This window comes from Tetrao urogallus (assembly GCF_951394365.1).
Source record: "Tetrao urogallus genome assembly, chromosome: 5".
NCBI lineage: Eukaryota > Metazoa > Chordata > Aves > Galliformes > Phasianidae > Tetrao > Tetrao urogallus.
Window position 1 is genome coordinate 35,448,481 of NC_136818.1, and position 22,924 is coordinate 35,471,404.

The window sequence follows — 22,924 nt, forward strand, 5'->3', positions numbered from 1 at the left end:
AAAACACCAACTGCTTGTTGCATTTTCATGCTTTTCTCTCCAACAGGTGCTATTCTAGTACATTTTGATAGCTTTCATTAAGGGCTACCATCATGAAAACAGAAAAATTCAACAATAATGAGAACTGAGTTCTTAAAAGAAGAATTCTAAGACAATTTCCAGGAGGAATTGAGGGTGCTCCTCCTACAAGGCTGCAACAGATTTCAAGCATTTGAGAGGGTGATCCTTTTAGTTCATGAAAAGGAAACAATGCAAAGTTTGCCTGAGCAAAAATTTAAGTCTTCATTGTCTCTTCTAAAGTTAGGCTGCATCATCCCTGTTAGTGAGGTGGTTTCATGTTTTGTTTTTCCTGGAACGCCTTGGCACATTGCAAAATCTTCTTGGGAAAAGGCAGAGCTTGCTGAGATCAACTTTATTCAGCAGAATAAAGTTACCCCTGACAATTATGCCAAGGTGAAAACTATTTCATGCATTTCCCACCTGTACTTCACCATGCTTTTTTCCAGCAGACTTGCAGGCTTATCACAATGTTGTGCAGAACAAACACTGAGAATTTAGCTGTAGGTGAATGACTGCTGTTGGTTCATCGTGTAAAACTCGTATTTCCAGAGGCTTTTACATTGCAGAGATGATGCTCCTTCTCATGTGATTGCATCAAATGGGTGTGCAGACTGGAGAGAGAAGGTGGAGTAGCACAACTTTTTTTTTTTTTTTTTTTTTTTGGCTAGCTGCCTGGGTTTAATTCACTGACATCAGGATTGAGGGAACTCTTTTTACCCCCCAGAAACCAGCCCCTTGCTGTGCTCTCATCAGCGTCTCTTCCTTCTGTTCAGTGGTGCTTCTTTTAACCTTTCAGTGATGAAGCTTGATGCCTTGACTTGGCTATCTCATAGGATGAGAAAGCTACAACCTGATAGAAATACAGAAAAACATGTTCTAAAACTACACCAAGATCTCCTTGTTGAAAGCCTTTTGGTCCTTCTTCCCAGGGACCAGTATCAGAAAAGTAATATGCTACCCGTTTGGGAATGCCTTGCTGAGAAAAGCTTTCTATTATCAGAAATCACACTTTACACACTGTGCTGCAGGCCTCCAAACTCTGCTTTATGGTCTGCCCTCATTCAAGCACTGTGGCTCTCAGCACAGCTGCTTTCATCAACTCTCATGCAGTCACGAGTTGTGTTGCTGAATTTCCTCCAGCACACATTAGTAGTGATACTAATGTATAAATAACTATTTTCAGAGCTGTTTCAGGGAGGTTGACTAAAGCATGGTAATTAGTTACTTAACGTGTCTCTTCACCTATTTGCATAGCAAATATGAAGGGGGAAATTCTAGCCCCAGTGAAGTGAAACGGCAAAGCCCTGAGTGCTCTCACCCTGGTGTGCTGGGTGATGCTTGAAGGACAGGAACAGGAGGAGACTGACATTTCACAAAGAAAAAGCAAAACACACCAGGATGTTTGATGTTTTAAGTGGCACTAATTGAGACATGAAAGTGCTGCAGCAGCTGTGAGTGCAGTGAGAGCAGCAGGACATCCTCTTCTCTCCGGTCCCTTCCTACCTGGAGAAAAGGCACAGAAGGAATTGCCATATAGAAAGCTGGACATGATGTGGGAGGCAAATACTGGCTAGGTGAGACAGGAAGGAGAGAAAAGGAGGTGGAGAAGGAGAAGATGCTGAGTGTTCTAAGGTGCCACTGACTTACAGTTCTGGAGGGAAAGGTCTGGATGCTGGTGAAGTGGAGAGAGCCTGCCTGTGAGTTCATGTGTACTTGTTGGGCAGTGCCTAGTAGGGAAGTGGGACAGTGGTTTATTGAACTCATTCTCTTTTGGTGGGAAAAGGAGTGTAGCAAGGTTGTATTTATGGTGTTGCCTCCATTTTCTTTTGGATGAAAAACTACACTGAAACAGTTTAACGTGTTTTAATGGATACTGAAAGATTGAATTCTTTGAAAGGCTCTGTACTGGGCTACAGCTTATTTTGAACAACCTAGTTTGTATTTTCCCAAAGAGAACTGGGAAAGCTTCAGGGTGTATTATCCAAATTAACTGTTCTGTCCTTCCTAAATATTCTTCCTCCTGTTTCACTTTTCTCTCCCCTATTCCCAGCTTTGAAGCATTTCAGCAACATCTTTCAGTGCTTTCTGACTTCAATATAAATAGCAAAGGTGCTAGTTTCTTTTGAAGGGGAGAATTATGGAATGAATTAGAAAAGCCCACTCTGGCTTTCCAGAAGAAGTTTTTAAGACAGAAAAGCTGCAATTATAAGATGGCTGCTTGCCTCCCACTGCTTTCCTCATGGAGGCAAATGCCAAATTGAAGTGCTTGGTCTGGTTAGTTTCCTGTGAAGGTTTCTGTGTTGTTTTTGTTTGTTTGATTTATGTTGTTATTTTTTGTGAAGGGAGATAGCAAAAAAAGGAATAAGATGCCTGTTGAATTCCACCCTTTATGAGAACTAAACTTATGTGCTGCTGAAAATGGATGGGATTTGGTTATCTGCTCTGTCTTGTTGCTTGCATGCTTGAGGTAAGCCAGATAAAAAGGAAATGGCCAAGTTTAATATGTGAATTGACAAATTATTAAGTTACCTGATGTAAAAAATTTCAAATGTATCTAAAATAAAGTAGGCGTAGAAAAATTGGCCATCACTTCAGCGGCTTCTGAACTTGGCAACGTTTGCTTCCCACGATCATTTAAACAAAAGGTTTTCTAAGACTTAATGGCTTTGCTGAGACCTAAGACAGTCAGCACATAAAATAGGTCAGCATCCCCTATCAGTCATGAGGAATTCCACCACGACCAGAAATCTGTAATACTGTAGATTGTAGACTGAATGGAGATTTTATGAAGATTAGAAATACTGTTGAAAACACAAAGCTAACTTGAGGATTCAAGGGTATCTAGCAGCTCTCAAACTAATTGTACCCAGTTCCTGTCACTATGCTGCAAAATTATCTAAAATACTGTTTAAATGATGTAAGTTATTTATATCAGGCTTTCAGTTAGGAACTTGTTTATTTACTTATCTTTTACGTGACTTCATATCCAAATAGTTTCTTGGTTTCACTTCCTCACTCTGGCCATCTTGTTCAGTTTTTCTGGTCTCAGGATAAATTTTTTAATGCTGTAAATAACTCCACAGAGACCGAAAGTATTTTGAGCTCTCATAGTACTATTTTTTTTCTCTTTGTCTAACAGATCAATTAGTTACCAAATTAGACATTAAACTCATGCAATGGATAGCTAAACCAGTTGAATTGTGTGCGCTATTTTACTCTTGATGATTAAACAGAACTAATTAATAGCTCTGATACAAGAATATTCAGAGGACAAAAAAAAAAAACAAACTTTTTATATTCAAATCATGTATTTGGAAATGTTTAACCTATTTTCAATTGCTTTCCAATAACTGAGTCAGGTGTTTAAGGCATAAATGCACTTGTAAACTACCTTTGAAATGCAGCAGCCACTTCTGTCCTATTTCAAATCAACTTGGATTTGTCATCACAAGGCCCAGTTCATTTTCTCTGCTCTCTCTAGCTCCAACTGTATAGCTACTTAAAGAGCACATTCAGCATGTTTGTTGTTTAGATGTTAAATGTAGAAGCCAGTAACACGGCAGTAGGCACCAAGCAGAGGCCAAAACCCCATTATCACTTTGTATAATGTTCCTGTAAATAATCTTGCTTCTCCATACTGTAAGCCATTAATTTGCGTTGGATAAAGATTAAGAAAAAGCAAGCTTTCCTAGCTAGAAACAATGAGATAACCATAACCTCTTCAGTCTGATGCAAGCAGCCTATTGTTTTCGTTCCTACTTATTACATTCATGCTGCATTTGGCTCATGTGCTTTAAAACCTTTTCTCAGATGAGAGCTAGTGTGACAGCTGTGTTGTGGAACCATCTTATAACCACGGTTATGGCAAGGCTGCGGTGGTGGTAGGTTCTTGTGTTTGTTTGCTGCTGGAGGATTTTTTTCTTCTTTACAGCCTGTATCACTACAGTCAGTCTCAGAGGTGTGCATCAGTAGTGAGCTGGGGGTCAGCCTCTTCTCTCGTATAACCAGGATAGGACTAGAGGAAATGGCTTCAAGACGTGCCAGGGGAGATTTAGGCTGGACATCAGGAAATATACTTCTCTGAAAGAGCAGTCAGGCACTGGAATGGGCTGCCCAGGGAGGTGGTGGAGTCACCAACCCTGGAGGTGTTCAAGGAACATTTGGACATTGGGCTGAGGGACATGATTTAGTGAGTACTATTGGTAATAGGTGGACTGTGTGATCCTGTGGGCCTTTTCTAACCTTGTTGATACTATGATTCTATGATCAGCGTCCTGGGTGGCTGTAAGCCTCGTGTAGGGCAGTGCTCGTGGCACTGCAGTGCCCCAAACCTGCGGTTTAACCCAGAGTGGCTGTTCTGTGGGACCTCTACGGAGCATTTCCTCTCTGGAGTGGCTGCTGGGCCTTGTGTAGCCACTGTGAGTACCAGTGAGGAGTGGCGGCTCGCTAACTTTTAATGGAGCTGCCATAGGGCCGTGCCACAACCACAGCCACAAGCCACGGGGCCCGTGGCTGCCCGCGGCTCTTTGCGGCCTCGCCACCGCCCAGCTGGAGTGGGGGGGGGGCCCGCGCGCCGGCCCGCGCCTTGCGCCCGCCGAGGCCCGGCGGTACCGCCCGCCTCCTTCCTCCCACACAAACTACAGCTCCCGGCGGGCGCCGCGCGGGGCGGGGCGGGGCCGGCGGGGGGCGCGCGTGCGCGGCGGCGGCGCGGTCGGTTGAGCGAGGCGGGGTGCGATTGGCTGCGGGCGGCGGCCGGGCGTGGGACGCGCAGTGACGGAAGGAGCGGGGCAAATGGCGGAGAGATGGTCCCGGGCCCCGTCCCGAGAGCGGCGATAATTCCGGCGCGGAGGAAGCGGCGCCGGAGGAGGCGGCGCCGGGGGCCCTAACGCCCGCGCCGGCCCGGAGAGCCGTGCGGGAGCCGCGGAGCAACCCGGTCGGGCGGCGCCTTTCGTCGGGCGGCGCCTTCGGTCGGGCGGCGGAGCGGGATCGGCGGCCGCAGCCGCGTCGGCGGCACCGCCCGCAGCGCGCCGGGCCCGGGCCCCGCCGCCACCGCCGAGGCCGAGGTGGGTGCGGCGCCTCGGGCCCGCGCGGGCGGAGGGGAGCGGAGCGGGCCTCGCGGCTGGCGGGGAGGAGCCGGCGGCACCGCGCCGCTTCCGGGGCGGCCCGGCGGGGTCCTCTGAGCGGCGTCTGTCCGCGGGGCAGCGCTCGGAGCCGCGGGGGAGCGGCGCGGGCCGGGCCGGACGGGGGGCGGCGGCCGCCGCAGGGCGCGCGGGACCGGGCCGCGCCGCCCTCGGGCCGGGCTCGGAGCGGCGCGGGGGAGGGGGCCGGCGGGAGGGGAAGTGACATCAGGCGGCGGCGGGGGGGTGACCCGGTTCCGCCGAGCCCCGCGGGGGGAGGAGGGAAGGAGCTGTCACCGTGGGATTTCGTCAGCCGCCTCCCGGCTCGGCTCCGGCCCCGCTTATGTAAGGGCGGGGGCGGTCGGCGGCGTTGCCTGGCGGGGTCCGAGCCCCGCGGGGAGGCGGCGGGCGGCGCCGGGCTCTGCGGGCCGCTCGGCTCCTGCGCCGCTCCGAGCGGGAGAGCGAGCGGGCGGGGCGCGAGGAGCTCGGGCCCGTTGTGATCTCGCGGCGAGCGAGGAGCGGAGGAGAGCTGCGACGGGCTGGGGACCCGCTTTGGTGGCGCTCCGGTACGCGGAAGTACGTCGGCGTTTCCTGATCTTTAACCCCGGTCCGAGCCGTGCGTTGTCGGTATTTCCCCGACGCTCGTCTGTTAACCTCTTTGCGTTATGTAGAGGGTGCGTTTGAGTATCGATGGTTTGATTCAAAATGCCTCGCGAGATGAACTTGTTGTTCCCGTTAAAGAGGTAATCCGGGTTGTGTAACTCTGATTTCTGAAAACGAGGTCTTCCCGGTTGCAGCAGGCTTCTCTTTGGAACTGCAAACCACAGGCGGCAGTTCAAATACATCGATGCTTTTGCAGGCGCTGAAAGTGTCAGGGGCTGGAGATACATGAGTCAGGGGTTTGGGAGGAACAGGGGCTTTTCAGGAGTGCCGTGACCTTTTGCATAAGAGTCACACAGAAATTCAGACGGCACTAAATATTTCGTATTTGTAGTTGTGAGAGCTGACTCTTTTCCTCTACAAAATGTGTTGGTGTTGCAGTTGTGAGTACTTTCAAACATCAACGAAGTGAACCTACTGAGTTTGATTTTTTTTTGTTGTTTGCAGATGGGGAGATCTTAGCTTTGCTCTTGGTTGGAAAATAGGAATTGAAAGCAAGATGTAAGGGAGTGAAAAATCTTCTGGTTCAGCAGCGATGTTTGAGGTAGTGCGCAGCAGCTTGTGACACCGCAAAAAGGGTGAAGGTGGGCTGAAGAGTGACTGCTGTCAGCCATCCCAATGTGTTCCCAGCAGAAGTAGGGTTGGTAGATGGGCACGTGCCTTTATCATCTGTCTGCTGGATGGCCAGGAGAAGTGGTTGTCCTGCATCTTCTGCACTGCAGCACCACCTGGTTCTGAAGCCCAGATGTGATGTTCCTAATTCACTTGGCTCAGAAATGACCTTATGAGTTGCTTAGTTCATATAATAGGGGAAAGTCGACCAGATAAAAGGAAACTATTGTTAGTGAGGCAGTCTTCCTAGAACAAAACATAATGATGTTTCTGGAAACTGGTCTGACTTTTTTTGGCAGAAGCTGCTCCGGTGCTTCAGGTGGAGATGAAAACATGATGGAAAGACAGCATGTCACTTATTCAAGGAAATAAGAACAGTTCTCCCTAACAAACAGTTCACATAATAACTTTAGTGGCCTATTTCTCATAGACTATACAGTAAATGAGGCAGATGACACTTTGGAAGTAGGATTTCTTTGATTCCATACTTTAAAGAATTATTCCACCCCCCTCCCCCACCTCCTCTTTTTTAGCAGGCTTTTCTCCAGAATGGAGAGAGCTTTCAGACTTGATTAGATTCAGGCTGACTATAAAGAATTCCAATTTCCTATTGATGTATGGGCCAAAATGAAAAATAAAAAAATAAAATAAAAAAAATCTGGTTTACAGAAGTTACACTTGTTTTGTGCTACGTTGCCATTTGTCCTGTAGCTCAAGTATTTGTTTTGGAGAGGAGGCAAAATGTAACAAACTGGTCTGTCTTCCCTCTTGAGTGGAACAAAAGTAGAAATAGAACACATGCAGGGAACTGTTTAAATTTGTTCCTGTTTAATTTGTTTATATTTAAACTTTATTCTTCTGGCAGAGAAAGCTGTGGATCCGGCTGCAGTTCTAACAGCTTGTAGACCGATCATGGCTCATGCTGTCTCATATAAGCTGACCTCTATGCTCTTGGACAGGAATTTAGAAGGGTCTCCTCAGTCCTGTCTGTCGATCAAATCAATCTTACTCCTGGGGAATTGCTGTGTATCAATGCTGATCATGAACATGCATGTCGTATTTGGAAATAGTATGCTTGCTAAGCAAGCCTGAATGCATGAGCAGAACAAGGGCTGAAGTTGTCATCGTTATTTGTGGTGAATTATTATCTGAAATATCCGAGAGACTTGAACTAGGAAGAATCTTTCTGAAAGCATGCAGTGTTGCTATACAAGCAGAGAGCTGCATGTTTAGATGTGCTTTCTCCTGATGTTTCATGAAAGCAGTACCATCTACACTTGAAAATATGAAGCTAGAACAAAGCAATATCAGAAAGAATGTATGGATGGGGGGGTATTTGATAAGGATTTATTGTGCCTTGTCTTGATTAAATACGTGCAAATAACTCAGCTCTGAGTGACACCGGACAATAGGCTAGATGCTGCGTAAGCACGGGACCTACAGTAATGATAATATCTAAATGAATTAGTCCGTAGAATGGAGCGGGTGATATTGCTTGTGTTAAATGTAGATGCTTGGTGCTCGTAGGCTAAACAAACGGTGGAGGTGCAACCATTTGTGCTAAAATGTTTGTGAATTTGTTTCTTTCATTTTTTTCCAACAGAGAATATGAAACAGGAGCCAAAATGACATCCCGATTTGGAAAGACCTACAGCCGGAAAGGGGGAAACGGCAGTTCCAAGTTTGACGAAGTATTTTCCAACAAACGGACCACCCTTAGCACGAAATGGGGAGAAACAACCTTCATGGCCAAATTAGGACAGAAGAGGCCCAGTGTCAAAACTGACATTTCCGAAGTTCCTAAAAAACCCCGCGTTGAAGATGAGGTAACAGAGGATCCGTTTGGGTTTGACAGTGATGAAGAATCTCTTCCCGTGTCTTCAAAGAATGTGGCACAGGGTAAAAGCTCCTCCCAGCTGGACCCAAATGAAGCTGCTCAGTCTGAGGACTTTGCTTCTCTACTTGAAGCCAACAGCAAAAGTAATCAGCCAGACGGTGGAGAAAACACTGCATCCAGCAAGCAAATACCTGCTGACAGTACTGCTCCTCTTATAAAAGAAAAGAGCACAAGCAAAAATGTGGAAGATGGAGAATGCAAAGGCAGCAGTGCTAAACCCGCATCTGCAGGTACGTTTACTCAGCTGTCCAGATAGCTTTGTTATTCAATTTTTACCATTGTACATTTAGAATCAGTGCTTTCTGAAATCTTTTATGTGTTCAAACTGTAGGGCAGCCCGTAGGATATGCTATTTAACTAAAAGCACCAATAAACATCTCACATTTTGCATATTGATCTGAGATTCTCAATACTTAGTTCTTGTCTCCGCAGATTCAGATACAATATGTTAGTCCACCTTGAGTAAAATGGAATATTAACCTCCTTTTTAAAAAAAAAAACATTGTCCTGATCCCTATGCTTTTGTCTTTTTAAACATGGGATGAGTAGGGGGTAGTACAGAATGCCTTATTCTGTAGTTACTGGCCTTAGTTTAGTGAAGGTACACAGTTGCTTTGATGCAAGTGCAGATGTAGCTCATGATCTGCTTTTGTAATTATTTGTATGGACAAAGCAGTCTTCTGAACTTCAGTTGCCTAGAGGCATGTTAATTTTCTTAATTACCACATCTTTATCAATGTGTATGTGAAAAGCTTCGCATCTGTAAAAACAGAATTCTGTTAAGCTTATTTGGGGGCTGTTTCCAGAACCAAACTGAGAGATATCTTTATGCTTCAGAGAGGGAATTCACAGAACATCACTTAGGCAAGATCACATGTCATTACATCTCCTTAGAAGTTTTCACATAATGGGCTGATTAAACTGTAGCTTCTAAAATTGGGCAGAAGATCACATTAGATGAACCTTGATGAAGCTGACACCTACTGACTTGCTCTGGATTATCATAATCAACTTTAATGAGAAGTACTTATGTAACTTTGAATTCTCAGATACTGTTAACTTATCCTTGGAATCAGAAATTGGAGTGGACTTGTTCACTTCATAATGCAGTAGACAAGGAAGATACCAAATAGCGCAAGATATACACAGCTCAGTAATTTTGTGAGATAATCTTACTGAAAGAAAACCAAGACATGGAGATGGAACTTCAGTTTGACAGATGAATTGGTGGAATCTGTAGTTTTCTTCCTGTTTTACTCTTATTTTCCTGCTGAAATATTTCTGATTTTCATGTGGTTTTCTGTGGAATATTAATCTGTAAATGTGGTACACTCTCATTTGGTAAATACAGTTTGGTTTTCCGAGTTTGAATTTAGAGATGGGAGAGTCTCCTCCCCCAGTATTTACAAGGAGAAAGCAGTGAGTTTTCCTGCTTAATAGCAGCACAGTTTGAGGACGAAATGGCTTCCACGTATAAGTCTTGTTTGATAAGTATTTTTTGAGTTGGAAAAGAGCGCTTGTAAGCTGTGGAGAGAAAATTCGTGGTGCATGAAATGCGAGGAGGAACAGACCTTAACAAACCCTAACTTAGGGGAAGTTGCTTAACAGTTCACTGAGTATCTGCTCACCTGGCATGCTGGCTGCCAGAAAGTGCGGGACGAGGAGCGGGAAGATGCGGGACGAGGCGCATCTTGGCCTGATAATGCTCTTCTTTCAGACTGCATTCTTGTGAACAGTTTAATCTTCGTTTCATTGTATGTAGAAACCTATTCTGTAAATCTTTTTCTTCAGAAATTAAGTTCAAACGAAAGTATTGAAGTAAGTATTAGAAAACCTGGACTGTAGCTTTGATGACAGTGTTTATTTTGGACAGGTAATATAAATGAAACTTGGAGAGTTTAAGCAGATACTGTGCTTGTGTGTAGTAACCAAAATAAATATGTGGTCCCTGAAAATGTCACTGGGAACATTGAGCAATTAGAGATAGTGGTGTAGTCAGCCAGTATAAATATGGCTACTTCAAAAACTTCTTTGTCGTGTTGATCATTAAGTGAAGTCTGATGGTACCGGGCTGTTTATCAGACCTGAAGAGGGTTAATTTTTTTATAGCCCCTTGTTATCCTTAGCTGTATAGTGTATGTACTTCACTGCTTACATATCCTTACCTTTTCCATAATCATTCTCAACTACTTGGTGACTCTTGCACTCTACCAGATTCAACCAAACTTGTTCAAAGAGCTTATAGATCCTGGAGACAGCAAGCTGTAGCATTCCTGAAGAGTGCAGAGAAATAAAGAAAGAACGGTGTTAATAGTCCCACTGTGAGAGAGACTGCAATGTGAGCTCAACCTTAACCCACATACTGTGGTGCATATCTAGTATAAGAAACTAGGTTATATAGGTGCTGATGTTCGTGCTGCACTTGTTTTAAGTGCGTTTTGCTAGTCCTTGGCATGATATTGAATTAAGAGATAAGCCAAGGTCTCAGAACTTTCTGGTAGCGTGTTCTGTCGTTGTGTTGTAATCCTTATGCTTGAATAAAGTGAAAACTGTGGCTGTCACAAACTGAGAATTACTCTTCAGCCTAACTTTGCTCCAAATGTACTTCCTTACCTCAGTGTTCATTTCTTTGTTAAAATGAAGGTGATGCAACATCAGTTAATTTTAACTAATATTTGGTATTAAAAGGGAGTCTGTTGTTGTTTCAGTGGTTGTGCAACTTTTTTTGTGATGCAGTTGGGGATCTTTATCTTTTATTTAAAATGGCATGACTTATGGGTCTTTTTTTTTCCCCAATTGCCTTTGGCTTGTAGTTGTGACAATCTCGTTTAGAGGGCTTTGAGAAGCTCTTAATGTGGAAGGCTTCTCCTAATCTTTCCCTTCTGTCACTTGATCAAGGCTTGAGGCAGAGTGAAGAATGTCCATGAGTAATCCTGTGTGTGAGAGGCAATTTGCAGGTAGTAGGAATTCAGGTAACTCAGAAATAGCAAAAGAGTATTCAGTATTAATAGCCACTGTTAGATCACCTTTGTTAAGGTAGAAGAATGTGTTAACTGGAAAGAAAATGGAGTCATTTGAAAGTTATTGAAATAGTAATTTGTATCGTGCAGAAATGCAACAATTCAGTAGCTAGCAGGTGAACTTTTTGTGAGGGAGGCAGATTTTCACTCTTGGTACCAGAAGGACAAATGTGGCTGTTGTGTGCTGTATAGTTCAGTTCTTAGGTGTTCCTCAGTAGCTCTTAATGCCCTTAATTCTCACCTGGGGCTCATGCACATACCAGTAGCAAATCTCAATGACAAATGCAATCTTGCTTAGTAACTTCAGCTTATGCAGTACAGGAGAACATGGTACAGTTTTGCTTAACCACTTCATGACTTCCCATGTACAGAGCCTAGCTTTACTTAGCTGCCCAGAAAGAGGAGCAAGTGAATAGAGTAAGGTGCAGAAAACGGTTGTTCTGAGAGGAAGATAGTGTGAGCCATCAGGTCTGTTCCCTATGGACTGTCCTGATAGTTCTGTGATGATGTGTCTGCAAAGCCTCTGCATCCTGATTGTGTGGGTGGGGTGCCCTATCTTTAGAGCTACGTTTCAGCTTCTCGAATGCAAGGTTAGCGATACTCCGAAATTACATTGGGCAGCAAGATTTGTCAGCATCTCTGAAATTCTTTCAGAGGTTCTATTTTGTGTGTAACAGTGGCACGGTCATTTAAGATAATAGTTAGACTTTAGTGATCTTACCTTATCTTCCTTTTGCAGAGTTGTTGAATGTATTTTGTTTACTGATTCAGGAAGAATTTCGGTTATGTCATGTTCTGTCCAAAAATGGAGCAAAAAAGCTGGGGGGAAATGAATGAGGCCTGTGCATTTGGCTGTCTTAGGAGACAGCTGGTAGCAGCCATGATTAAGAAGAACTGCAGCTGTGCTCAGGCTGGCTCAAAACATTAAGAAAGCGATAGCTGGGAGTGGGAATGGTTTGGCAGAAGATGTGTACCTGTAGGATTTCAGTGTGGCAAAGCTTATTTAGGTGGCTGTGTTAACGCAGAGTATACACTTGATGTCTATCCCCCACCCTTCCATTGTCTCGTTCTTATGTTTCCTCCTGTTTGTGTTGTCCCTTCTCCTATACGTGCAGAATACTGTGATAATGCTTCTCTTTTTTCAAAAGTACGAAAGAACTGAAGTTCTGCTTAAATTTCAATGTGTATAATTGATCTGCTAAATTAGAAATACTTGAGAAAACACTAGGGAAGTAAGCTTCTGGTTGTGTGTCAGAAGGTCTCTGGACACAGTGTTCTCTCATTTTTAAAAAGTTGAACTAACTGCATTCAGAAAAGTTGTTGGGTGCTCCCAGAAGGAAGAGCCTGCGAAAACGTATACCTCTCTCCAGCTGGCCTGGCGTGCAGGGGTGTATGAAGCAGTTGGTGAGGCAGCCATTTCAGGCTCCAACTGCTGAGATCTGTAGTACTGTATTGCTACTGTACCATTAACTGCATGGAAAATGTTATTCAACTCCAAGCTGTTAGTTCATATTTTCATTTAAGAAACTGCAACTGTATTCAGTAAAAGGTTTCAACTTATTTATGAGTGGTGGTTGAAACCAGACTGACTTAAAAGTCTAAGGATACATTTTTAATGGTTATTAGTGCTGCTGTATTATAATTTACTTCATTACTCTGTTTTCAGAAGGGCTTACAGTACAGGAATTGGTGGAAACAAGCATTTATTAGCATGTGCCAGCTACTTGTGTTGCTGGTGACACTTTGTCTTGCTTTCCCTGCAAGGGGGAAGCGGTTATCTTGCTGGGTCAGCTTTCTCCTGCTGTTCCAAGTGAGCAATGCCCTTCTCAGTTACCAGGGAAGAGTAACGTGCCTGTTCCACTGCGCTTTTCATCACAGGTGAGGATGTGAGGCAGAAAAGTAAGGATTTTGAAGAAGTTTTGCTCTGGCTGACAGGAGCTGCAGGAGCTGTTGTTTTTACGTTAGCATGTGACAGCTGCTCCAAATCCCTGGTGGTACTTTGCTTTCCCAGCAGGAACAAATGTCTGTGAGGGATTACTTCATATGGCATAAACAGAGGTCCAAGGTGAGCAATCATAATACGGTGCTGAGGATTTGGTCTTCTGCAGGAAGCCCTAGTCTGGGGTGTTTCACCAGCAGCAGTCCTTCTGACAGCCAGCATACAGGCTGGCCTGAGCTCTTCTTACAGAACCCTGGCAACCTTGCACTTGTCTATTTCAGAATTTCTGCACTGAAGATTTGTATTTCTTTAAGAATTGTCTGGTTTGTTGCATGAGGCCCAAGTACAGTTTTGCATCACTAAATGAGAGAAAAACTGGGCACTGTATGATGACTCACCGACAGAGATGCCAGCACAGGTTCTGTCCAGCTCCACAAAGTCATGTGCTGGGTGCCTGGGTTAAAGCAGTGGCTTTTTAGGTGCTGTATCGTTAAATGGAATGGCTGTGTCTAGGTGATACGCAAAAAAAATTGAATGTGTCTTCTTCTAACAACCTGTATGTTTAGAGTAACCAGCTACAGTGAGGAGCTGTAGTGTATTGGAACTCATTAATGTGTATCTTTTTTAATAGTAAATTTGGACTTCCCATATAAATTACTTCAGAAATTTTCATATTCAGGATATACGAAAGGGAAAAAGAGAAACAAAATGTTTTTAAGGAACATAGTTTTGTGATAGCAATAAAGTAAATCTTATCAATTTAGGGTTTTCATGGAACTCTGCAAAATACAGAGAACTTAAAGCATCTTCAAAGAAGCAAAACTGTCTGTTCAGCCTGAATATGAACTTGGTGGGAATTCATTTTGATTCTGAGTGTAGAGAGTGAGCATTACTTAGAATCTGTAATCATAGCTTTGGGATATGGTGGTTCTATAATTTTATCTGTTTCAGTGAGTGTCAGCTATGAAACTGGTCTTGAGAGTCTAATCTTTTGAGGCTCTTATGCGTCTTATCTTCTGTTTATGCCTGCTAACAGATCTTGCAGGCATCAATGGATAAAGATGTTATCTAAGTGGCAAATTTTGCCCATTTCTTAGAATTGTGTATTTTATATCCATAAGGTTTTTTTCTGTTTCCCAGCTGTTCAATCATAGGCAGAAAGCATAGCAAAGGCATTTAGTCTGTAACCTTTTCTCCTTACCAACCAAAATATTTGATTTCCCATGTACAGTAGAAGAAAGAAAGTAATGAAACTCATTTTCATATTTGGAAAAAAAGATGGCTTTTTCTACAGCTAGTAAATCTGTCCAAACCAGTGAAGACACTGTATGTCTTGGTTGGGCTCTCTTCCCAGAAATGAAGAATATGATACAAGCACCGGGTAAAGATTCGTCTTTTCCTTTAGCTTGGCCAGCTTCAAGTTGTAAAGTGATGTAGCATTATGCTCTGGAAAATTGGTGAGAGTTATAACTAAGCCATAATAAATGTTCCTGAATGTTGAGGAACATCAGGCAGAGCTCATAATGAGCTTACAAACTGCTTCCTCCATCTTGTGTCAGTGCTCTGTTCTCGTACTGGATCCCATTAATGTATGTGCCCTCAGTGCTTGGAGATAATGGATAGCCGGGTCCTGGATACCAGTCTCTACTTTTAATCTTAAAGCCTGCTTTTTTGATGTTTCTTTTTTTTTGCTTTTGCCTCTGCCTAGGTGGTCAGATGTCATTTGGAGAGAAATAGAGGAATATCAAGTTGGATTCATGCCACCTGCCTGCCCTTTAAAAGATGTCATTGCCTTTGACTAACTTTAACATCTATGCGTTCAGAATAAATTCTGTGAATTTGTGTGACTAATAACAAAGAAACCTAGCTTAAGTCTGAACATTAGTTTTCTGTGGTTAGCAATTTAATCATGTTCTTTTTAGTTTTAAAATGAAGGCTTTTCCAGCTGGCTGCACAGCAGTGAAGGTGTATAAGTTCCCAGTCAATACAAGTAAAAGAAGGCAGTACGTCTTTCATCCACAGCTTCAGGAAACCTTGGTTAGCAGTCACCAAGAACTGGTAGAAATGAGAGAAAACTCACCGAGTTCAAGTTCGTAGCACTAACAGGGTGCTCTGCTGCCCTGCAGCTCTTCTGAGCAGCGCTTTGCATTGGGAGTCACTGTAGCTACACACTGAGAGGCCAGCCTGGGCTCAGAGTAGCTTCTAAATGACAGCAGGGCACTGCAGCTCTATTGCTGAGTTGTTAACCAAAAGATACAGTGTTCGACTTCAGGCAATTGATGTTGGATTGGAAATGATGATTTGATTTTTTGGAGTTGAAATTGATGTTTTCAGCCTTGGAACTGAGCTGCTTAAGTCTTACGAGTTAATTGGAAATTAGATTGAATTGAAATAGGGTCTGGGATGGGGTATATATTTGCTGGTGTCTGGTTTGGATGATGGTAATTTTGCCAACAAGAGTGTTAGGTTTCCAAAAGGGTTTTTTCCCATCGACTTTGTATCTTGGTATATGTTGTACCCTGAGCACATTCAGACTGTGAAATCATTGACTCCTCCGGGTTGTTTAGCTAGTGGCAGGAGTTGAGCTTTAATCGGAGCTTCAGTTTTCCCTGTCAAGTAGGAGGTACTTGGTCAAATGTCAGATCTATAGTGAGAAACGGAGGGAGATGCTATTAGGATTTCCCTTTCTGCATTAGCACACTTACTGCTTTTAGGCTTCGCCTGGAACCAGTTGTGACCTTGTTTGAATTAATGCAGCTGTAACACTGTTTTGGTGTACCATGAGCAGAGATGAGGATGGTACCATAATGTGTACCCCAATGCTAGATGTGTAACACTGGGTTGTTTCAGTACAGTGTTGTTACTGTAAATATTCTGTAATGTCATCGGAGATATGAGAAGGTAGAGGCTTGAGCTGTATAAAAATTCCAGTAAAGATCTCTGAAGCTGTCCAGTCAAAAATCTAAGGTCCTGTAGTTTGCCTTAGTGGAATGTGAGGAAGATGGGTAGAAATCCTGGAAACACTGCAAGCTCCTGAGATGGCTCTGCACCATGCAATGCTCCTGTCCTCTCCTCCTCTGTCCCCACTTTCTCCTCCCTTCTCCCCAGGTACTTTCAGGTGGGCTCTGGTGTTCTCCGACTGTATTGCCTTCCAAAATCACTAGACAGAAAGCTTTGCATGAATTACTCTGATAGTTTTTGAGCCATGTGAACAAATGATTTCTCAGTCCTCTTTTTGAGTTGTCTGCCCACGGTAAGAAAAGGTTTGTGTTAACATCAGTGGTCCAGCTTGACTTGTCCAGCAAGGCATTTGCTCTGGAAGAGCTACTGTACTTTATTTTTTGTTCTCTAAGACAATATGTAACTTAAGATGGAAGGTAAGAAGGAAGCATACTGGAGGTTGTTGTCCAGTCTTCAATTACTGTTATTTTTATGGATTAAAAAGTTAAAAAGAGTTAAAAAGAAAATGACTTTTTTTACTCTGCCAATTCCTGGACACCTTGCAATTTTTTTGAAGACCTTTTACCATCTCAGTAAGTCTGTATGATGTTTTCTGCTAGATGATTGAGCGAAATATTTTGTTGTGAGATCTCTACTTTTTCCATATAGTATGATGAAAAATTGTGGTGCTTCTGAGGATGGTCTGAGGGCAGGCTTTGACTTAGACACCTTCTAAAATAAGCATCCATAAGGCATCTTAATGAAAAGGTGAAGTTGAAATTTGAGGCATCTTGAAGTCAAAGTTACCAAGAACCGACCGAGGGATGTAGGTGTAGTGTCCAATAGAATGTTTCACTTTCTTAAAGAAAATTTTGTGTTGAATGGTCATCAGAGCTGGTTGGGAGATGAATCACTGTATTCACTTACCTGAAACTGGAGTTGAGTTGTGTGCATCTGACTGAAAACATCTTGGTGTGTTTAGTGAGGGGGTGCAGGAGTTGCTCTTTTTATATTCGTCGGCATTTCTTAAGACATCCCTATCTTTTTACTGATGTAAACTAGACCATAAAATAAAGCAAGGGGGTACATGTGGGGGTATTGTTCCTTCATCTGATGGCCTTATTTTGCCCGCAGTCAGTTAGATTGGTTCTCTCATACTTTAGTAATTAAGTTCTAGAGACTTAAACAAATGGTGGTTACTGCACAATGTTGTTACGGTTCTTAGAAATGTTGTACTAATACCTGGAAGAAAGACTAGTGAATTATATTGTTATGTGATACTGCTGATCTGGAATTACCTCGGAGATTTTTTCTGTCATATGAACCCTGGAAGAGCTTAATTGCAGTTGAAATCAGGAGGAGAAATTATACTGCCTCTTCCAAACCACAGAGTATCTAATCATACGCATTTAATTTTTTTTTTTTTTTTTTTGTATTTTCTTTGTGCATTTTGCATCTGTGGGTAAATTGAAGTGTTGCAGTTTCCTACAGTCCTGCTAGCTTCAGCTGTAATAGCCAGCACAGGTGGAGACTGTAATTTTTAAAATCAAGTGTAGATTATTGGGTTCACTCATGTTGTACACCTTTAGCAGTGAACGAGTGATTTGTGAGTGAATGCTTACAGAAACTCCTGCCTGGCTGCTGTTGATCTGCTGCTGGTGAGAAGACAGGGGATTGATCAGGTATTCCTTGAGGAAGTACTCGCCTGAATGTAACTGTTCAGTTTTCCACTAGTGCATTGTGACAATCCAGTTTTAGAGCCAAACTTTGTCTCTTGTACAGAAAACAGCGTACTGGTGAAATTTTTCATCAGCCTTGCTTATGAAAAACCTTTGTGGTTGCAGTTAGTGTACTCCCTAAACTTTAGGGAGTGTGCTTTAGATAGTGATCTTTAGTGGAAGAGCTGAAAGTGTACTCTCTGAGTATTTTAAATTATCTTTAAGTACTCCATTTTGTGCTTAAGAACTGGAAGTTTGAGAACATATTTGCATGTGTGTGTTACAGGGCAGTCATGCTTCTTGTGATGCTGTAGCAGCAGAGTGTTTATAAAATGACAGTAAGATTTTTTCCCTTGTAGTTTGTTAGTTTATTTGTAAACAGATTCCCTGTTTTTGTTTGTTTGTTTTAAAATATTGGAACTGGAGTGTATGAGATGCAGATAAATATTTCTTTGGCCTGTTCAGTCTGTTTTCCAAGGATGATAGGTACATCCTCCTGAATGAGGAAAAGGCTGAGATACCTGGGAATCTTTAGTCTGACAGAGAAGGCTGAGAAGGGATCTCATCCCTGTTTATAAATATCTAAAGTGTGGGAGTCAAATAGATGGGGCAGGCTCTTTTCAGTGGTGCAGCAGGACAAAAGGCAGTGGGCAGAAACTGGAACGCAAGAAGTTCCATGCAGACACAGGGAAGAACATCGCTGTACAAGTGATGGAGCACTGGAACAGGCTGCCCAGAGAGAAGGTGGAGTCTCCTCTGAAGATGTTCAAGATCCATCTGGATGCCGACCTGTGTGGCCTGCTGTAGGGAACCTGCTTTAGCAGGGGGGTTGGACTTGATGATCTGCAGAGATCCTTTCCAACCCCTGCAATTCTGTGATCTTATTTTGTGCTTTACAGTGTAAAAATAGCTGTTATGATAATGATTGAAGCTGTCCCAGTTCTACCAGTAGAACCTGACTGTCAAATAATTCAGAATCTGTTTTTATATAGGGACAGCTGTGATGTAATGTGTGTATGGTCATGTGTATTCCATTTCTTTCTTGGGAAGAATAGATTTTATTTGATCCTGATATGACATAGGATAGAAAAACCGTTGCCCTTCTGGATACATGTACTGAAACTTCTTCATAGCAATTCAACAAAATATTGAGTAAGCAAAGACTGACGTGTGTCAATTGTATGTATTCTACATTTTAAAACTATGGAATAGGAGCATTAAGACTACAAAATGAAATGTACCTTAGTGAGAGACTGAAAATCAAATTTTGTAGGTTGAATTTGCTGTGTTTCATGTCTGTGTACAATTGCAGCCTTCAGTTGTGTGGTAATACAAGACACGGGAGGGGAAAGAACACATTGTATGTTACCAAGTGCCATAATATTGGTTGGGCATGTCAGGTTATTGCTAGCAACAAATAGAAGTGGGAGTAACAAGATTTCTAGTAATATGTACTGATAGTGGAAGACCAAGATTGAACCAGATTCCATTGCTGAGCTGGTTAGGATTGATGTTCTTTAGAGAATTTAGTATTACATTTTATATACACTGCGAAGAGATTCTTTTTTATTTCTAGCTGACTGTTGGAGCTTCAGTGTGAGACATGAGGTAAAAATCCCAGAAGACTTGGATGCAGTCTGAGATACTACTTGTCCTTTATCCCTGAGGAGTTGCACCTAGGGTTAGATCCGTTTCCTGCAAAACTTGGCTGGCTCATCATTTCTTTTAGTAGAATTTCTTGTGCACTAAAATTCTTTTACAATCAGTGTGAGTGTGCATGGGCATTTAGATGATGCAATTTTGATTTTAAATGAACAAAAAAATCCTAGAAAAGGTGCTGATGCTTGCTTTCCTCATCAACAAGTTTGAAACCTTTTGGTCAGTGTGGTGAAATTTCTATGCCACGTGGGTAAATGGTGTCTGATTAAGTTTAGAGAGATCAGGACTAGTGCTGAAAGCTGCTGAAGTGTTCATATTAGTGGTGAGTTTGGAAAGCATTTGCTGCATAACAACGTCAAAGCTTAGGAATTTGCTTGCTGTGAGTGGAGTGTCCTCCATTACTGTGGCATTCTGTACCTGTTTCTTGACACAAATTCTCTTCTAGCATTTTGTTCTACCCATCCCTATCATAGTTCCTTCTGAGTCTATGGTACAATTTGTCATTTGACACCAAAAGTAATGGTTTCTCTACTAGAAGTTCTGTCTTTCCTGGCATTACTGTAGTGTGAGTGTTGGTCAGATCTGACAAAAACTGCTTACAGCTGAATTTCTTCTTGACGGTGTAAGAAGGATGCAAGCGTGGCTGTGGATCAGACAAGTATAAGAACATAGAATCATAGAATGGCCTGGGTTGAGAAGGACCACAATGCTCATCTAGTTCCAACCCCCTGCTATGTGCAGGGTAGCCAACCAGCAGACCAGGCTGCCCAGAGCCACATCCAGCCTGGCCTTGAATGCCTCCAGGGATGGGGCATCCACAGTGTCCTTGGGCAACCTGTTGCAGTGTGATAGCTTTGGCGGCAGCTGTTCCTTGGATTTGTAGAAGTACATTATTAAAATTGGTCTTGAAGTAATTCACTTTACGGTTGTGATGAGAATCAGTTTGTCTCTTTTTCTTCGGGAGGTCTGAATGTTTCAGTAGTAGCTGTACAGTTAGCATGGCAGGCAGGGGGTTATGCTATAGTTTTTAGGAAACTAAGTTAATTGATATCTCTAGCCAATGCTGATTTCCATTTCTATTGTTACGATACCTCACTGCTGTGTAGTTCTTAGGCCAGAACATACAAATGAGCAGCTGTAACTTGCTCCTGCAGCCCCTTTACTGAACACAGTGGGCAACCATGTGTCCTGTGGTATTAAAACTGAGTGTCTGCAAACTTAACCAGCCTACTGATTCTTATGTGACATGTTAGCAGTGATGGATCCTGTTCCTTTCAAGTTGCAAAAGGGAAGAAGCTCTTTAAGAAGAGTGTGAAACAAAGGAGGCCTTATAGCACATGCATAACAAAACTTCTAACTTTGTCCTAACTCTGTTCCAACTCTGAAGTACTACCGTAGTTTCGGTTGTTTATTACAAAAAGGATTTTGTGGGGAGGATAATACAGCACCCATATCCTATGTATCCAGATTTTTTTTTCCCCTAGCGTAATTAGAAAATGCATTATGACCATCCTTTATCCCTAATTATTCATTGTAAGACACTGTGAGAAACGGATTAGGGTTTTAGCCATATTGGATGTTTCATTACTGACTTTTTTTTTTTTTTTTTTTTTTTTAATTTTGCAAAGGTTGCATATGAAGTATGTAGTGCATGCATTTAGGGCTTTCTGTTTTGGTTGGTTTTGGTTTTTTTTTTTTCATGATATGTTTGTTTTCAAAATGACACTCATTTCAAACTGGTGTGTGTTTTTGCAAGTGATCATGAAGACACTTTATTATAGCAACAGCTTTAAGCTGGAATGCTTAGAAAACCTACCAGTATGGGTTGGAAGGATTGAGAACCTTTTAATGTTCTTTGTTATTAAGCACTGAATATTTACTGTTATTGTGATTTTTTTCTAAGTTTGTCTGCAAGTGTTGATTGTTGTTTTAATTGTGCTTTTTAGCAATAATTCTTTTTTTTTTTTTTACGTGTGCAGATAAAATGCAGAATTTGAATGAAGATGATGAGAAGAACAGTCATTTCATCTTTGAGACTGCTGAAGACAGTAACAAAACAAATGCTGAGACTACGGACACTTCTGGATACAAAACTGAAGCCAAGGACTTGCCTGATTCTTGGGACTCCCACGCTGGAAAACCAACAGACTCTGTATCAGAAGCATCTCAGACGAAGGGGCCTTTAAGAACTCACTTGTATGAATGGGATGATGAAGCTGAAGACTCCAGAACTGGAGAGTACGTATTAGATTTTGACAGTGAGCATCTCTCAGAGATGAAGAGCAAGGATGAGGAGGGTGATAAAGAAGATACAGAAAATCCAAAGGAAACCATTTGTGAAGAACTTGTGCAAACTATTCCTAGGCCAAGCAACTGTAGGACATACTGTAGATCCAACAAAGCAAAACAACAGGGGGCAACAAACTTTGACAAGCTAATGGATGGCACTAGCCAGTCTTTATCCAAAGCAAACAATGAGTCAAATAACGATGGTCTGAACCCAGCAAAAAAAGCTTCTTTAAGTAGTGGGACCAGTTACAGAGGGACGGTTGGACGGACTAGAGACTACACTGTTCTGCATCCATCTTGCTTGTCAGTTTGTAATGTTACTATACAGGATACTATGGAACGAATTGACGAATTTACCACAGCAACCCCTACTGACTTGGGAGAAGCTGGACGTTTAAGAAAAAAAGCAGACATTGCTACTACAAAGACTACAACCAGGTTTCGACCAAGCAATACCAAATCCAAAAAGGATGTCAAATTAGAGTTTTTTGGGTTTGATGATCAAGATGAGGGAGAGGGAGATGAAGGTGCCTCTAGAAGTTCTGGGAGTTCCAATTACAAAATTAAGTACTTTGGGTTTGATGACTTGAGTGAAAGTGAGGATGAAGATGAAGAGTGGCAGATAGCGGAAAGGAAAGCTAACAAAAAAAGAACTAGAGCTGCACCATCACCCTCACTACAGCCAACTTCTGACAGCAATGAAAACTGTTCCCAGGATAATCAGGTCAATACTAACACAGGTAAGCAGAGCTCTTCTAGAATACACATAACATACTTGAATTCAGTTCTTTATTTTGTTCTTTTTGTAATGTACTGGAGAGTTTGTGAAATGCTATCCTTGGCTTGGAAATTCAGAAGTCACATTTGCTTATGTCTGCTGTGGTCTTATTGCTTGCTGTTTTGTATCTGTTCTGAAATATGTTTTATGTCCCTTAGTGTCATGATAGAGGTAAGAGGATTTTCTTAAAAGAAGATTCTTACCTCTTTCCTTACACATACAGTATACTGTATTA

General features: G+C 42.6%; 1 protein-coding gene across 1 annotated transcript in view; it reads left to right on the forward strand.

Annotated features, from left to right (window-relative positions):
- Positions 1 to 2,426: 2,426 nt before the first annotated feature.
- The window catches only part of WAPL (WAPL cohesin release factor), a gene marked incomplete at its 3' end in the record, with an annotated part of 58,824 nt that continues 38,326 nt past the window's right edge, over positions 2,427 to 22,924 (forward strand). Inside the window, exons 1-3 of the mRNA XM_079535710.1 lie at positions 2,427 to 2,527; positions 8,053 to 8,576; positions 21,602 to 22,651. Coding sequence (XP_079391836.1) covers positions 8,075 to 8,576; positions 21,602 to 22,651 — 1,552 coding nt within the window. The 5' untranslated portion in view covers positions 2,427 to 2,527; positions 8,053 to 8,074. The remainder of the gene's footprint in view (positions 2,528 to 8,052; positions 8,577 to 21,601; positions 22,652 to 22,924) is intronic.